General features: G+C 46.3%; 1 protein-coding gene across 2 annotated transcripts in view; it reads right to left on the reverse strand.

The window, feature by feature from the left end:
- Positions 1–19079, reverse strand: part of SMTN (smoothelin) — a 291316-nt gene that overhangs the window by 85374 nt on the left and 186863 nt on the right. For both annotated transcript variants that reach the window (XM_063913408.1, XM_063913409.1), the window contains exon 8: positions 16680–16743. In XM_063913408.1, coding sequence (XP_063769478.1) covers positions 16680–16743 — 64 coding nt within the window. The remainder of the gene's footprint in view (positions 1–16679; positions 16744–19079) is intronic.

Here is a 19079-nt window from a genome sequence, read left to right on the forward strand (position 1 = left end):
GTGGGTAAATGGGGACATGCAAGTAAGCATCCTTGATGTCCAGCGACACCATAAAATCCCCCTCTTCCAGGCTTGCAATAACCGCCTGAGCGATTCCATTTTGAACTTGAACTTCTTTATATAAGTGTTCAAGGATTTTAAATTCAGGATGGGTCTCACCGAACCGTCCGGGTTCGGTACCACAAACATTGTGGAATAGTAACCCCTGCCCTGTTGAAGGAGGGGGACCTTGATTATCACTTGCTGGAGGTACAGCTTGTGAATTGCCGCCAGTACTACCTCCCTTTCCCTGGGAGCAGCTGGCAAGGCTGATTTGAGGTAACGGCGAGGGGGAGTCGCCTCGAACTCCAGCTTGTATCCCTGAGATACAATTTGTACAGCCCAGAGATCCATTTGTGAGCGAACCCACTGGTTGCTGAAGTTTCGGAGACGCGCCCCCACCGCACCTGGCTCCGCCTGTGGAGCCCCAACGTCATGCGGTGGACTTAGTGGAAGCAGGGGAGGATTTTTGTTCCTGGGAACTGGCTGCCTGGTGCAGCTTCTTTCCTCTACCCTTGCCTCTGGCCAGAAAGGATGCTCCTCTGACCCGCTTGCCTTTCTGAGGCCGAAAGGACTGCATTTGATAATACGGTGCTTTCTTAGGCTGTGAGGGAACCGGAGGTAAAAAAGTCGACTTCCCAGCAGTTGCTGTGGATACGAGGTCCGAGAGACCGTCCCCAAACAATTCCTCATCCTTATAAGGCAAAACCTCCATGTGTTTTTTAGAATCAGCATCACCTGTCCACTGCCGAGTCCATAATACTCTCCTGGCAGAAATGGACATTGCATTCATTCTAGATGCCAGCAGGCAAATGTCCCTCTGTGCACCCCGCATATATAAAAGACGATGTCTTTTATATGTTCGATGGTTAGCAAAACAGTATCCCGGTCGAGGGAATCAATGTTGTCTGACAGGGTATCAGTCCATGCTGCTGCAGCACTACATATCCAGGCTGAAGCAATAGCAGGTCTCAGTAGAGTACCAGAGTGTGTATACACAGACTTCAGGATAGCTTCCTGCTTTCTATCCGCAGGATCCTTTAGGGCGGCTGTATCCTGAGACGGCAGTGCCACCCTTTTAGATAAGCGTGTTAGCGCCTTGTCCACCCTAGGGGATGTTTCCCAACGTAACCTATCCGTTGGCGGGAAAGGGTACGCCATCAGTAACCTCTTAGAAATCACTAGTTTCTTATCAGGGGAACTCCACGCTTCTTCACACAAATCATTTAATTCATCAGATGGGGGAAAATTCACTGGCTGCTTTTTCTCCCCAAACATAATACCCCTCTTGGTGGTAACCGGGTTAATATCAGAAATGTGCAATACATCTTTCATTGCAGTAATCATGCATCGCATGGCTTTTGTAGACTGTACATTTGTCTCATCTACACTGGAGTCAGACTCCGTGTCGACATCTGTGTCTACCATCAGAGCTAGCGGGCGTTTATGAGCCCCTGACGGCTTCTGAGTCGCCTGGGCAGGCGCGGGCTGAGACCCCGGCTGTCCCAAGGCTGCTGCGTCATCGAACCTTTTATGTAAGGAGTTGACACTGTCGGTTAAGACCTTCCACATATCCATCCAATCAGGTGTCGGCCCCGTCGGGGGCGACACCACACTTATCTGCCTCTGCTCCGCCTCCACGTAACCCTCCTCATCGAACATGTCGACACAGCCGTACCGACACACAGCACACACACAGGGAATGCTCAGACTGAGGATAGGACCCCACAAAGTCCTTTGGGGAGACAGAGAGAGAGTATGCCAGCACACACCACAGCGCTATATAACACAGGGATTTACACTGCTAATAAGTGATTTTCCCAATAGCTGCTTGTCTGTATCGATTTGCGCCTAAATTTATGTGCCCCACCTCTCTTTTTAACCCGTCTTGTACCTGGATACTGCAGGGGAGAGCCTGGGGAGCGTGCTTCCAGCAGAGCTGTGAAAGGAAAATGGCGCTGGTGTGCTGACGAAGAAGGCCCCGCCCCCTCAGCGGCGGGCTTCTGTCACGCGTTTTCTGTAACTTAATGGCGTTTTTTTTTTACACATACAGTTAACTAACTGTATTATGTGTATTTTATGCCAAAAGGTATTATAATTGCTGCCCAGGGCGCGGCGGCGGCGGCGGCGCCCCCCCCCCCCCCCAGCACCCTACAATGACCGGAGTGTGTGGTGTGCTGTGGGAGCAATGGCGCACAGCTGCAGTGCTGTGCGCTACCTTAATGAAGACAGGAGTCTTCTGCCGCCGATTTCATTGCTTCTTCTTCTGTCTTCTGGCTCTGCAAGGGGGACGGCGGCGCGGCTCCGGGAATGGACGATCGAGGTCAGGCCCTGTGTTCGAACCTTCTGGAGCTAATGGTGTCCAGTAGACTAAGAAGCACAAGCTAGCTGCAAGCAGGTAGGTTTGCTTCTCTCCCCTCAGTCCCACGTAGCAGTGAGTCTGTTGCCAGCAGATCTCACTGAAAATAAAAAAACCTAACAAATACTTTTTCTAGCAAGCTCAGGAGAGCCCACTAGGAGCACCCAGCTCTGGCCGGGCACAGACTCTAACTGAGGTCTGGAGGAGGGGCATAGAGGGAGGAGCCAGTGCACACCAGATAGTACCTAATCTTTCTTTTAGAGTGCCCAGTCTCCTGCGGAGCCTGTCTATTCCCCATGGTCCTTACGGAGTTCCCAGCATCCACTAGGACGTCAGAGAAATAATAATAATAATTTTTTTTAAACTTTTTTATACTTTACAATCCACATGGACTACAATTGGGAACGGTAACCTGCCCGAAGCTCGCAAGCCATGCGAGGGGATACACGGTGCACTAATTGGGGTTCCCGGTCACTTTACGAAGAGAACGAAAAAAAGTGAAAAAACTCATGTCGACCTTATGTCACATCGACCTACTGTAGTACATGTCAACCTAGAGTCCCTGTCAACCTAGAACCCACATTGACCTACTTACTCCTACCAATAGTGGTCGACCTAGACACTGTCAACCCTCCATACCACACCCCTAAAAAGGACACCCAGAAAGATAGAGCAATACATTTAAATACTTCACACAAACCTAAAACAGTGACATATGAGGCAGAAAATAATGATGAAGACACGTAAACAAAGCATGTGGAGAGCTAGGCAAATCTAATTGTAAGAGGGCACCGCTAAAAAAAAAAAAAAAAAAAAGGAGAAAGTCATACCCTCCAACTGTACCTTTTTAATAGGTACAGTACCTTTTTTTCATGGTCTGTACCGATTTTTGGCTCTCCAAATTTCCATTGAAGGTATAGGTAAAGGGGCGTGTAAAATGTTGGAGGGTATGGAAAGTGGCTGGATCATAGAATGGGATGGTTGTGAGGGTGCATTAGTGTGACAAGTATAGGTGGAGAGCTGGGTAAGTCGCTAATACACTAGATGGGTTATCAGCGGGTGAAGATTTACAAGGGGGAAGGGGAATTCTGACTGGGCACTGTAGAAAATTCCATGAGTGTGTAGAAGTCTTGTAAAGGGAATGAGAGGTTACCAGAGTTGAGGTAAGGTGCAGATTAGAAGTATATCATAGAGGGCAATAGGGATAGTGTATTCAATGAGATACAAGCTGGATGAAGGGGTGGTAGTGTGAACATTGGGAGCTAGTGTAAGGATTTGCATTTGATGCAGAAGATGTGGAGAGTAAAAAGAAGATTAATCTTTGAGGCATTTATGATGGGGTTTGGCAGAATCTTCTTTAAGAAGAAAAAAAAGGAGGCAGAGTGATTTAGGACACCAGGGCAGTAGGCATGGGAGTCGGAGGAAATTTTGGCATAATGGACTGTGAGGGAGATTTTTTAGGGAAGGTACTTACTCCACGAGGAAGAAAAAGGATAAGCTCAGTTTTGAACATGGTTAACTTTTGGCAGCACTGGGACATCAATGTGAAGATGGCAGTGAGACAGTTACAGAATACAGTATTGTGAAAGGTCTAGGTTATATTCAGCAGGTTCAGTATGTTTGACTGGTGGACAGGATACAGGCGGTCACAATACAGATGCCGGCATCCCGGTCTGTGCAATTCCGACAGGGATGATTTCCCCTCTCCCCTATACCTCCCTTCCCACAGCCCAACATCCCCCCTTAGTGCCTAACCCTAATCCCCCCCTGGTGGCGCCTAAACCTAACCCTTCATCCCTCGGCCCTAACCTGCCTGCTATACTTACCGACGGGATTCCGGCGTGGACATTCTGACGGACGTTGGGATTCCGATGTCCGCATTCCAACTGCCAGCATCTTGACAGCCGGCATCTTAACCACATCACATATCAGCATATGCAGTAGGCGGTATTGAAGAAAGGAGCATATTAGCGCACAAAGAGAAGAGATTGTGGGAGCACAGGGCCAAGTGTGAAATGAGGGGAGTATGAGCCATACTACAATGGTTTGATGGGCATTAACAGAACCAGGGAAGAACTATCTGAAAAACCAATGGAGTGAAGGGTGTGGAGTATAGAAGTTTCAAGAGGATGATACAATGCATATACATTTTATTGGACACACCAGTATACCTGTGCAGTAACACAAATGTAGTCGTCTCAAGGTCAGAAATGCGACCCCTGGGATATCAGTTTCACTATCCATGTGGACATCTAGGGGTATATTCAGTTTAAGTCTGATACATTCCGACATGCATTTGTTGGAATGTATCAGACAAGGGCTATTCAATGAACGACCAAATCAGACAGGATTTGGCCGTTCCTGGCCATTTCCATCAGACTTTTAAAAAAAATTGGATTGAGATGAGGGGAGCCGATAGGAGGAGAGCAGCGGCTACAGCAGCATAGCAGGAGGATGTGGCACCGCCGCCAGACCTAACGGCAGCATCCACCCGGCTCCAGCAAGCCGGGTTTTTTTTTTAATGAAATCTTTATGAATTTTTATGAAAATCAGTACAGGTTGAGTATCCCTTATCCAAAATGGTTGGGACCAGATGTATTTTGGATATCGGATTTTTCCGTATTTTGGAATAATTGCATACCATAATGAGATATCATGGCGATGGGACCCAAGTCTAAGCACAGAATGCATTTATGATTCATATACAACTTATACACACAGCATGATGGTAATTTTAGCTAATATTTTTAATAACTGTGCATTAAACAAAGTTTGTATACATACACAATTCATTTATGTTTCATATACACCTTATACACACAACCTTAAGGTAATTTAATACAATATTTTTAATAACTGTGTATTAAACAAAGTTTGTGTACATTGAGGCATCAGAAAACAAAGGTTTCACTATCTCACTCAAAAAAATTCTGTATTTCGGAATATTCCGTATTATTTGGATATGGGATACTCAATCTGTATAGAGTTTACAGAGAATGAAGGGCAAAAGAGCAAACATCCAGTGAGCGGCAGTTCTGAGGACAAAAATGCCTTTCTAATGAGTTAGGTCAGCGGAGAACGATCATACTACTACATGAAGTGGACAGGAACACAACAGAAAAGGTAACAACCATGTGTTGTAAGTAGAAATGCACAGCAAATTGTACCTAGAAGTGAGTGGGCTACAACAGCAGATGAACAGCTTAGGTTCCACATGTCATTTCAAGCTGGTTCCACGAACATGACAATATACCGTATTTATATATCCACAGGTGTTTCTGTACATGTGTGTACATTAAAAATAGGTAAATATTTGATGCACTCAATACATTAAATAAAAGCACATCAATGAGAGCCAACTCTTATTACAAAGGCAGCAGTATAAGGAAGTCAACCTTTCTGCAGGAGTGATAAAATCAAATCTAAGGAGTTTATAAAGAAGCAAAGGAAACAAAATGTGCCCAACACTATGTTCTATTTAGCCATTTAGATTGTATCTCCTAAAACACATTAAAAATATGAATGCTTATATTGTACACCTGCCAAACCAAAACCTTTTCAGGTATTTTCAAGCCTGCACCGTACACGACACAATGCCTAGAAACATCCATTGCATCACAGCAACAGACAATAAACCTGATCAGGCCACACAGTGGGCTTTGTGCTATCTCTGCGAGAGTGAGGACACATCCAGTACACAGTTGTGGAGACCTCTCCCTTTCACTCTGCCCTAGGCTCTTGTTTAAACAGTGCTCTGTCTCTCCATTAAAGGAATGGCACAGGATGTTTAACAGGTCCCATGCATGCTCCCTACTTTTACATATTTTATCCCAATAAGGCAGGGAGATGCAGAGGGGAGTTTAGTTTTTCGCTCCCATCCTCACTTTCTACACTTTCTTATCTTAACCCTGTTACTGCTGCTAGGGTGAAAAGTTCATTATCTAATAGACAAATGCGCAGAGCAGAGTCACTGCCATTCACATTGAGATCATGTTCTCCCTGCACATTCTATGGACTAGCAGAGCAAATGATGTTATGTTACAGCACATCATCATGTGCAGACCTACGGTAAACATAGCATCACTGAACAGTGCAGGAGGTTGCACAATAGATCAGGTCACTGATTTTCAAAGGAAATACTGTATTGGTCCTTGCTAGAAAGTTAAGGAAAACGTAAGGCAGTCACAAGAATAGCTCACCAATCACTTACCAGACACTCAAGAGCTATGTGCACAGTAAACTTTTGCAGAAAGTGGAGTCGCACAAAAAAAAACCTGAACGGTTTCAAGGGGTAGATTCAGTTAGATGGAAAGCCTCCGGACAGGTCACTGCAGCTTCTGCTCGTTTGTTATAGAAAGCAGATTCTGCATTGAGTAGTATACAGGATCCGATCCGCCTACCATAACGGCATATAGATGTACAATGTGAGCTGTGGATGGCAGCTCATGTTGAACTGAATCTGTCCCTTTGGCTCGGTGATCCATTTTCATAGTGAATTTGCACCACCAATCAAATCTGCAATTCAATTCCCAACTCCCAGTGCATTTCAAAGCAAATAAACTTTGAGTGCAGCCCCATAGCAGGAGAAAAAGTAGGGAAAAACTAGATAAAGATAAAAATGTCGGGGCACAGTGCAGAATCTCTGGTACAACGTCCCCAGTGAATAACCATGCACTTGGAGGGGTTTAAAGAGTATAATTTGGACAATAAATTTGTGTCAAAATGTTTATACTGGATTAAATGATCGGGGGAATGAATGTTCAGGTCTTGTATTGATGGGAGAAGAATTTTTGAACTTTAAGATGGGAGCTAAAAAATGTTCCCCCCCCCCCCAACCTTTCCACAAAGTTGTATAAACACGCTGGGGGGAAAAGAAAAAAAAAAGAAAGAAAGAAAAAAATCACAAATGGGAAACACCCCAAAATACTGAAAAAACACCCAAAAAAAACAACAAACTAATTTTCTGAAAAACTCTTGAGGGCTGTCATTATTCCACCATTAATAGGAAGAAAAAAAGAAAAGAAAAAAAAACACCTGCAAAAATCAGCCTACATCTTCTAAGGGGTGTGGTTCGTTTTATCGACAGTATCTAGGTAGACAATGTTTAGGTCGACCACTATAGGTCGACAGTCACTAGGTCGACATGGATGGAAGGTCGACAGGGTTTATAGGTCGACATGTGCTAGGTCGACAGGTCTAAAGGTCGACATGAGGATTTTTATTTTTTTTGGTGTCGTTTTCTTGGTAAAGTGACCGGGATCCCAAATTAGTGCACCGCTTCGCTCGCCATGCTTCGGGCATGGTGCCTTCGCTCGGCACACTTTACCGTTCCAATCGTAGTCCACGTGGATCGTTAAGTATGAAAAAAAATAATAATGTGAAAAGCTCATGTCGACCTTTAGACCTGTCGACCTAGCACATGTCGACCTAGAAACCCTGTCGACCTTCCATCCATGTCGACCTAGTGACTGTCGACCTATAGTGGTCGACCTAAACATTGTCGACCTAGACACTGTCGATCTTCAGACCGGATCCGCTTCTAAGAGCCACCAGTACTTTCCCTATGACCATTAACAGCCATCATATTGTCCCGCTACCTTAGTTAGCACTTTAATGGTGTCCACGGTGGTCCCCCTACATTTCCATGCATGTCTACTTTGTCGCTTGTTGTAGAAAAGTCACAAAACCTCGCCATAAATCCTGTGAATCACCATATAGCTACTCATGTTATCTACACCAAAAATGGTCTTGAATTGGGTGAAAGCTATGGTTACAGTGGGTCCTACAAGATTAATGTGGAAACTAGAGGGATTGTAGGGGTTAACAAATTCTACTGTAATGTTTTTTTCCCCAATACATATTTATTGGAGAGCCTCAAGTTGAGCGTTATTAGTTGGATTATGGACGTTAAGTGGAAACAACTTTTCCATTCTAGCAAGAGAAATGCAGATTAATCAAGATGGTCACAGCCGGGAAAAGTGGGCAACAATAGATTACATTCACTATAAACAAATGTAATGCTACACTTAAGGATTTAAGGGGGGTACACACGGAGAGATCAGTGCTTAAAATCTAAGCAATCTTGCTAGATTGCTTAGATTTTAAGCACGGATCTGCCGTGTGTATGCCCTCCAGCAATAGCGATGCGCGGCCCCGCACATCGCTATCGCCGGTGCTAGTTTGAGCCTGCATGCAGGCTCAATCTAGCGGGTCGCTCACTTCACCGCTGTGTGAAGTGAGCGGCCCCCCGTCGGCTTTCCCCCTCGCTCAGCACATCACGCTGTGCTGAGCGGGGGGAGAGATGTGTGCTGAGCGGTATGTGTTAAGATCGCTCAGCACACATCTCTCCCGTGAGTACCCCCCTTAAGAGACCACTAAACTCAACATTCAAGCTGCGTTCTTTATCAATGAATCATGGTAGTTTAGCATATAACCAAGTATATGTACTTTGTGCAGTAAAGAAAGCAAGAATTGGGGCACAGCCCTGTCCTTTAGTAAACTTACAGAATGGGAGTACAGTGTGCTGCCACAATGGTCACATCAATTCTCAAATGAAAGACACGGTAAACATTCAAATAGCTTTCATAGATGTATTTGTGATTAATATTTACCTATACAGAGACACTTCTACTTTGGATTTAGCATAGCAGGTCCCAAACGCAGTCCTCAAAGAACCCCGACAGCCCAGGTTTTAGGGATATTCCTGCTTGTGCACAGATGGTATAATCAAACTGACTGCATGAAAAGCCTTAAAACATCGACTATTGGGGTGCCTTGGGGGCTGCTTTTGGGAACCATTGGTTTAGCAGTTACTTCAGGGTAATCCTGCGGATGATTAGCTGTAGTGCCAACAAAACATAAGATTTCAATGTGGAAAAAATAAGATTTTACTCACCAGTAAATCTATTTCTCGTAGTCTGTAGTGGATGCTGGGAACTCCGTAAGAACCATGGGGAATAGCGGCTCCGCAGGAGACTGGGCACAACTAAAAGAAAGCTTTTAGACTACCTGGTGTGCACTGGCTCCTCCCACTATGACTCTCCTCCAAGCCTCAGTTAGGATACTGTGCCCAGAAGAGCTGACACAATAAGGAAGGATTTTGAATCCCGGGTAAGACTCATACCAGCCACACCAATCACACCGTATAACTTGTGATACTATACCCAGTTAACAGTATGAAATATAACTGAGCCTCTCAACAGATGGCTCAACAATAACCCTTAGTTAGGCAATAACTACATACAAGTATTGCAGACAATCCGCACTTGGAATGGGCGCCCAGCATCCACTACGGACTACGAGAAATAGATTTACCGGTGAGTAAAATCTTATTTTCTGACGTCCTAGTGGATGCTGGGAACTCCGTAAGGACCATGGGGATTATACCAAAGCTCCCAAACGGGCGGGAGAGTGCGGATGACTCTGCAGCACCGAATGAGAGAACTCAAGGTCCTCCTCAGCCAGGGTATCAAATTTGTAGAATTTTGCAAACGTGTTTGCCCCTGACCAAGTTGCAGCTCGGCAAAGTTGTAAAGCCGAGACCCCTCGGGCAGCCGCCCAAGATGAGCCCACTTTCCTCGTGGAATGGGCTTTTACGGATTTAGGATGCGGCAATCCAGCCGCAGAATGCTCCAGCTGAATTGTGCTACAAATTCAGCGAGCAATAGTCTGCTTAGAAGCAGGAGCACCTATTTTGTTGGGTGCCTACAGGATAAAAAGCGAGTCAGTTTTCCTGACTCCAGCCGTCCTGGAAATATAAATTTTTAAGGCCCTGACTACGTCCAGTAACTTGGAATCTTCCAAGTCCCTAGTAGCCGCAGGCACTACAATAGGTTGGTTTAAGTGAAAAGCTGATACCACCTTAGGGAGAAACTGGGGACGAGTCCTCAATTCTGCCCTATCCATATGGAAAATCAGATAAGGGCTTTTACATGACAAAGCCGCCAATTCTGACACACGCCTGGCCGAAGCCAATGCCAATAACATGACCACTTTCCACGTGAGATATTTCAAATCCACAGTTTTAAGTGGCTCAAACCAATGTGATTTTAGGAAACTCAACACCACGTTGAGATCCCAAGGTGCCACAGGAGGCACAAAAGGGGGCTGAATATGTAGCACTCCCTTTACAATGTCTGAACTCCAGGCAGTGAAGCCAGTTCTTTCTGGAAGAAAATCAACAGAGCCGAAATCTGGACCTTAATGGAACCCAAGTTTAGGCCCATAGTCACTCCTGACTGTAGGAAGTGCAGAAAACGACCCAGCTGAAAATCCTCTGTTGGGGCCTTCCTGGCCTCACACTACGCAACATATTTTCGCCAAATACGGTGATAATGGTTTGCGGTTACTTCTTTCCTGGCTTTTATCAGCGTAGGAATGACTTCCTCCGGAATGCCTTTTTCCTTTAGGATCCGGAATTCAACCGCCATGCCGTCAAACGCAGCCGCGGTAAGTCTTGGAACAGACAGGGCCCCTGCTGTAGCAGATCCTGTCTGAGCGGTAGAGGCCATGGGTCCTCTGATATCATTTCTTGAAGTTCTGGGTACCAAGCTCTTCTTGGCCCATCCGGAACCACGAGTATCGTTCTTACTCCTCGTTTTCTTATTATTCTCAGTACCTTTGGTATGAGAGGCAGAGGAGGGAATACATAAACCGACTGGTACACCCACGGTGTCACTAGAGCGTCCACAGCTATTGCCTGAGGGTCCCTTGACCTGGCGCAATATCTAGTTTTTTGTTTAGGCGGGACGCCATCATGTCCACCTGTGGCCTTTCCCAACGGTTTACCAACAGTTGTAAGACTTCTGGATGAAGTCCCCACTCTCCCGGGTGTAGGTCGTGTCTGCTGAGGAAGTCTGCTTCCCAGTTGTCCACTCCCGGAATGAACACTGCTGACAGTGCTAAGACGTGATTTTCCGCCCATCGGAGAATCCTTGTGGCTTCTGCCATCGCCATCCTGCTTCTTGTGCCGCCCTGTCGGTTTACAAGGGAAACTGCCGTGATGTTGTCTGATTGGATCAGTACCGGCTGGTTTTGAAGCAGAGGCCTTGCCAGACTTAGGGCATTGTAAATGCCCTCAGTTCCAGAATATTTATGTGTAGGGACGACTCCTGACTTGACCAAAGTCCTTGGAAATTTCTTCCCTGTGTGACTGCCCCCCAGCCTCGAAGGCTGGCATCCGTGGTTACCAGGACCCAGTCCTGTATGCCAAATCTGCGGCCCTCTTGAAGATGAGCACTCTGCAGCCACCACAGTAGAGATACCCTGGTCCTTGGAGACAGGGTTATCAGCCAATGCATCTGAAGATGCGATCCCGACCACTTGTCCAAGAGGTCCCACTGAAAGGTTCTTGCATGGAACCTGCCGAATGGAATTTTGCTTCGTAAGAAGCTACCATTTTTCCCAGGACTCGTGTGCAGTGATGCACCGATACCTGTTTTGGTTTCAGGAGGTCTCTGACTAGAGATGACAGCTCCTTGGCTTTCTCCTGCGGGAGAAACACTTTTTTCTGTTCTGTGTCCAGAACCATCCCCAGGAACAGTAGGCGCGTGGTAGGAACCAGCTGTGACTTTGGAATGTATAGAACCCATCCGTGCTGTTGTAGCACTTCCCGAGATAGTGCTACTCCGACCAACAACTGCTCCTTGGACCTCGCCTTTATAAGAAGATCGTCCAAGTACGGGATAATTAAAACTCCCTTTTTTCGAAGGAGTATCATCATTTCTGCCATTACCTTGGTAAAGACCCTCGGTGCCGTGGACAGTCCAAACGGCAGTGTTTGGAATTGGTAATGGCAATCCTGTACCACAAATCTGAGGTACTCCTGGTGAGGATGGTAAATGGGGACATGTAGGTAAGCATCCTTGATGTCCAGGGATACCATGTAATCCCCCTCCTCCAGGCTTGCAATAACCGCCCTGAGCGATTCCATCTTGAACTTGAATTTTTTTATGTATGTGTTCAAGGATTTCAAATTTAAAATGGGTCTCACCGAACCGTCCGGTTTCGGTACCACAAACAGTGTGGAATAGTAACCCCGTCCTTGTTGAAGTAGGGGCACCTTGACTATCACCTGCTGGGAATACAGCTTGTGAATTGCCTCTAGCACAGCCTCCCTGCCTGAGGGAGTTGTCGGCAAGGCAGATTTGAGGAAACGGCGGGGGGGAGACGCCTCGAATTCCAGCTTGTACCCCTGAGATACTACTTGAAGGATCCAGGGATCCACCTGTGAGCGAGCCCACTGATCGCTGAAATTTTTGAGGCAGCCCCCCACCGTACCTGGCTACGCCTGTGGAGCCCCCGCATCATGCGGTGGACTCAGAGGAAGCGAGGGAAGAATTTTGATTCTGGGAACTGGCTGACTGGTGCAGCTTTTTCCCTCTTCCCTCCTCTCTGTGCAGAAAGGAAGCGCCTTTGACCCGCTTGCTTTTCTGAAGCCGAAAGGACTGTACCTGATAATACAGTGCTTTCTTAGGCTGTGAGGAAACCTGAGGTAAAAATTTTTCTTCCCAGCTGTTGCTGTGGATACGAGGTCCCAGAGACCATCCCCAAACAATTCCTCACCCTTATAAGGCTCTATGTGCCTTTTAAAGTCAGCATCACCTGTCCAGTGTCGGGTCTCTAATACCCTCCTGACAGAATGGACATTGCATTAATTCTGGATGCCAGCCGGCAAAATATCCCTCTGTGCATCCCTCATATATAAGACGACGTCTTATGTTCGCAAAATAGTATCCCTGTTTGACAGGGTTACAGACCACGCTACAGCAGCACTATCTGCAGGTCTCAGTCTAGTACCCGAGTGTGTAAATACAGACTTCAGGATAGCCTCCTGCTTTTTATCAGCAGGTACCTTCAAAGTGGCCGTATCCTAAGACGGCAGTGCCACCTTTTTTGACAAACGTGTGAGCGCCTTATCCACCCTAGGGGATATCTCCCAGCGTAACTTATCCTCTGGCGGGAAAGGGTACGCCATCAGTAACTTTTTAGAAATTACTAGTTTCTTATCGGGGGAACCCACGCTTTTTCACACTTCATTCACTCATTTGATGGGGGAACAAAACACTGCCTGCTTTTTCTCCCCAAACATAAAACCCTTTTTTAGTGGTACTTGGGTTAATGTCAGAAATGTGTAACACATTTTTTATTGCCGGGATCATGTAACGGATGTTCCTAGTGGATTGTGTATATGTCTCAACCTCGTCGACACTAGAGTCAGACTCCGTGTCGACATCTGTGTCTGCCATCTGAGGGAGCGGGCGTTTTTGAGCCCCTGATGGCCTTTGAGACGCCTGGGCAGGCGCGGGCTGAGAAGCCGGCTGTCCCATAGCTGTTAGGTCATCCAGCCTTTTATGTAAGGAGTTGACACTGTCTGTTTATACCTTCCACCTATCCATCCACTCTGGTGTCGGCCCCACAGGGGGCGACATCACATTTATCGGCATCTGCTCTGCCATCACATAAGCCTCCTCATCAAACGTGTCGACACAGCCGTACCGACACACCGCACACACACAGGGAATGCTCTGAGGACAGGACCCCACACAGCCCTTTGGGGAGACAGAGAGAGAGTATGCCAGCACACACCAGAGCGCTATATAATTTAGGGATTAACACTATATTGAGTGAATTTTTCCCAATAGCTGCTTGTATATACAATACTGCGCCTAAATTTAGTGCCCCCCCCCCCCCCTCTCTTTTTAACCCTTTGAGCCTGCAAACTACAGGGGAGAGCCTGGGGAGCGGTCTTCCAGCTGCACTGTGAAGAGAAAATGGCGCCAGTGTGCTGAGGGAGATAGCTCCGCCCCTTTTTCGCGGACTTTTCTCCAGCTTTTTTATGGATTCTGGCAGGGGTATTTATCACATATATAGCCTCTGGGGCTATATATTGTGATATATTTGCCAGCCAAGGTGTTTTTATTGCTGCTCAGGGCGCCCCCCCCCCCAGCGCCCTGCACCCTCAGTGACCGGAGTGTGAAGTGTGCATGAGGAGCAATGGCGCACAGCTGCAGTGCTGTGCGCTACCTTGGTGAAGACTGATGTCTTCTGCCGCCGATTTTCCGGACCTCTTCTTGCTTCTGGCTCTGTAAGGGGGTCGGCGGCGCGGCTCCGGGAACGAACATCAAGGCCAGTTCCATGCGGTCGATCCCTCTGGAGCTAATGGTGTCCAGTAGCCTAAGAAGCCCAAGCTAGCTGCAAGCAGGTAGGTTCGCTTCTTCTCCCCTTAGTCCCTCGATGCAGTGAGCCTGTTGCCAGCAGGTCTCACTGTAAAATAAAAAACCTAAAATAAACTTTCTTTCTAGGAGCTCAGGAGAGCCCCTAGTGTGCATCCAGCTCGGCCGGGCACAGAAATCTAACTGAGGCTTGGAGGAGGGTCATAGTGGGAGGAGCCAGTGCACACCAGGTAGTCTAAAAGCTTTCTTTTAGTTGTGCCCAGTCTCCTGCGGAGCCGCTATTCCCCATGGTCCTTACGGAGTTCCCAGCATCCACTAGGACGTCAGAGAAATAACGTATCTATGCAGAGAGGAGCCAGCTTGTTTCCAGCCTTTACCTATCATTAGGAAAGTTCTATGTGGTAACAAGTACAGTATTCAAGGATTACAATTTCATGTGATAGATTTACAGATTATTGCACGACAGTGTGTAACCTGACAAAGAAGCGACTGCTAGGACTTCGTAAATTATCATTAAAATAGACGCTCACTTTATAACACCAACAGACATGAAATGGGGTTGAAATGACAAAGTAATTTCAACAAAGTCCCTTAAACTGGTTATATTCAGCCAAAGATTCAGATGTTAGGAAGGAAAGCACAATATTGCTGGCACAAAAAGGTGGCTTCATTTGAAAAATGGTTTAATTTTAATACATAGTGCCAAGAGTCTCTCACAGTATGACATGTGAATCCATAGAGAATACATTAAACAAATCTAGAATTTAGATGAGTTACCTGTATCAATGAAATTGCAGTATCTTATACAATACATTATGTAAGTCATATGCAAATTAAATCTCAGTCCTTGTATTAAAAAAAAAATAAAAATGATATTAAAAGTAAGAAATCTGCCTGCTACAATGTAATGTATCAAATAAATCTGACTCCAGCTACAAGAGTCTAAACATGGTTTCTAGCATGTTTCTTCAAAGGGAATACAACCACTTATTCAATACGAGACAGGACTCCCATGACCTTGTGTAACAACCCTCCCTCAGCATGGTCTCACATTCTGATAACGTATGCGGAAGATACGGATAACTTTAAAGGGCATAAATACACAATCCAAATACGCAGCTCAGATGTGCGAAGACCAAAATGACAAAATACCCAGGAGTATTTAGAGATGTATAGAACTTACCTCCACACCTTAGACACCATATCTTACTATTATGTTTTCTTCTCACATCTGTACTGCACAGGACAGGGACAGACCTCTAGTGTTCATTCTAGGATTTTTTTAGGGCAGGGTGCTGATCATTGAGGAGGGCACATTTTCATTTTGAAGGGCACATTTTTTATGTGACTCTGCGCACAAAGCATAGCGCATATGTTTATAGTTTTTATATATATATATATATTTACCGCTACATACATATAGGACACCCATGTAACACCCAACATCTGTACTGAGAAAAACACTATCATTTGTCCAGTCTCCTTGAAAGAATGGCTATAGTATATACATATAATAAGTAGATAATAATAAATGTCTCCACCACTGATGATCCCTATGTGTTATAAAACAGAAAAGTTAAGCAGTGGGTTAAAATATACAGTATAAGTACAAAATAAAAGTCTATTCTTCTACTAAGGAAATAGTGTAAGCAGTACATGCTCACTGCTTACCCTGTTCTTTCCCTCTATATCAGAGTGCTGTGTTATGCAGACAGCCACAGCAGTGATGCCATTTACAGTGCCTCCTCTGCCATCCAGTTCATTAAGGATAGAAATTGTTTCCAATTTCAGAGGTAGGCAAGGAGTAGACAACTACACTGTAACATGCACTCTAACTGTTGCATTCTGTATACAAGGGGGAGATTTATGATCCTGCAGGGTGCGCTGAAAAAGGGCAGGGTGTTTTTTCACATTTCAGAAATGGGCAGGGTGCAGCACCCTGCTGAAACAGCCTAGAAGGAACACTGGACCTCTCTCTTTAAACGGATGAATAAGCCAGCATACCTACCAAGCTAGGTTATTAGGATACAAATTTCCATTGTATTACTATACAGCGGCGCGCACACACACACACACACACACACCTCACAGTCTTAGAACTTGCTTACCTGGCTCTGAGCAGGTCTTTGATGCCTTTTCTTCTGGATAGGATCCATTATTATCAGTTCCCAGCTAGAGCAAATAAAGATTACATTATATCTACGCCGCAGCACATAACCTCCCCCTTTCCTGTATAACATCAAGGGGAAGTCTACCTCAAAAACATTCACATATAGATATCACAAAAAACAGTATAATGTATGTTACTACTAATCTGCATGTATCTTCCCAATTCACAGATACTGAAAAAAAATCTAGAAAAAAGTTTGCCTACCTGAAAAGGAGAAAGAAACCAACAGATACGTATAGTTTAAAATCAAACACGCCAAATAAATTGCCATTTATATATAATTATTTTCGCGTATTTATATTCTAAAATTTCTATACTCATGGCACTGCTGTATCTTGAGTTACAGCAGTACACAAGTGCCCTTACTAATCTCCAATCGCTGAGTAGACCGTTACAGAGACTGGATGTATTACTAAATTACAGTATAGTTTAAAAAGGCAAAACCAACCTGGTTCTGCTTCTAAAATGACTGCTGCTTTAAAACATTGGGTAGACTCCCGATGCCTTATCTCGTAGGCCATTACATTTCCCCATCATATTACAGAGTAAAACAATGCTGCTTTTATTTAGCAGATGCTATAATAAAGTCATCATTTGAGCTATACGCCAAAACTGCTTTAGATGAATTCTGTTTCAGTTTACATGATCAATTTACTTTAGATTAGGAGACAAAGCAACAGGATGGCACTCAGGTATTAAAGCATAAAGAAAGTTTGCAGTGTTTTGTTATACCCTGATGGGCGATCGGGTCGATAAAACATTTCACTTTAGTAACGGCTTCAAAGATAAAGTTCTCAGTTTTTGCATGTGTAATGACACTTCTATCGCGGGTATGGGTCATTAGGTCGACCACTATTGGTCGATAGGATCACTAGGTCGACATGGAAAAGGTCGACCCGAGTTCATTTTCCTTTTTTTTTGTTGTTGTTTTATTCGTAAAGCTCCGCTACCACTGCGCTCGGCACAGGTTACTATTCCAAATCGTAGTCCACGTGGATCGTTAAGTATGAAAAAAATAAGAATTTACTTACCGGGGGGGTGGCCTGGCTGGCATCAAGGGAAGTCAGGATTGTGCAGAGCTCCAGCCAGCAACTTTTTAAGAGGGACCCCCTGGCCCAAATCTGAGGGCTTCTGCATAATTACACAGCCCCTAAGCCCTGCTAAACCACCCTGCATCCAGAGGTCGAGGCTGCGGAATCGGGGGGGCCCTGCGCTGCCCCCTGCGGATTGCGGCCTACCTCTGTCCCTGAAGCCGGGGCCTCGATTTTAGAGTGAGGACGGGGGACCGCCGGGCCTGGAGCAGCGGTTGCACAGACTCTCCCCTCCACTGAAGCACCTCTCCGGAGGTCGGACACCCTGCCCAGCAGACCCCTAAAGCCCCAGAGAGGACCGGAGACCGGGCGGCCTGTGGGAGACAGTGGCCGGGACACACAGAACGGACGGACGGACGGCGGCCATCTTGCGATTGGCGCCGCCTAAACCCCATCATCTGCGCTGCCTCGCCGACCCCCGGCCACCGCGGACGTCTGACACCCGCCCCCCGCCTCACATACCCTCGTTTGACAGCTCCCCCACCCCGCTGGCGGTAGATGGCGACCAGGAGAGCTCCGGAGGGACCTGGTCTCATCGGCTGGCGGCGGCCATCTTGAGGTTGGCGAGGCACCCATCCTGCTTCATAGCTGGAGATAGGCTGTAATAGGAGCTCCCTCTGGTGGTTGCTTCTGGATTTGCAGCTGCTACACATTTATCCCTATAATCCTGCCTGCCCACAGGTCTCCTATCCGACAACCGGAGGGAAATCATTATCATCATCATTGTATATCATCTTGAAATAACCGATGTGAAGGGGCGTGGCTTGGCAGCAAACCCGAGAGGATATGTTGAGCTGGAGCTCCTGCCTTGAGATCAAATTTTATATTAATCACACTGCTCCCTGGCGACCTGGGGCATATTCTCCTGTATAACAGAGACCCCCTGCATCAGCTGACCCGGACCGCGGAATCGGGGAGCAACGTGGACGCTCCCGCAGATTGCGGCCCAGTCACAGAGCAAAAGCCGGGGCCTCAATTTCGGCGGCTCTCGCGCCGGAAGCCTGAGGACTCAGCCGACACCTGCCTCCCTGTCAGATCTCCCTCAACACCCCGCTCTCACCAGACCCGGACTGCGGAATCGGGGCGGCGGTTGCTGATAGCGAAAATCAAGCCTATTGCAACTCTTATCCATACCTCTGACAACCTCCTCAACATCGGTCAAGAGATACCCATACCCCCCTCATCCTTATCCCTGCTTTAGTGAGCTAGATGCCATATTTGATGAGCACCTGCAACGCACTAAATGA

This window comes from Pseudophryne corroboree, chromosome 1, assembly GCF_028390025.1.
Source record: "Pseudophryne corroboree isolate aPseCor3 chromosome 1, aPseCor3.hap2, whole genome shotgun sequence".
Lineage (NCBI taxonomy): Eukaryota > Metazoa > Chordata > Amphibia > Anura > Myobatrachidae > Pseudophryne > Pseudophryne corroboree.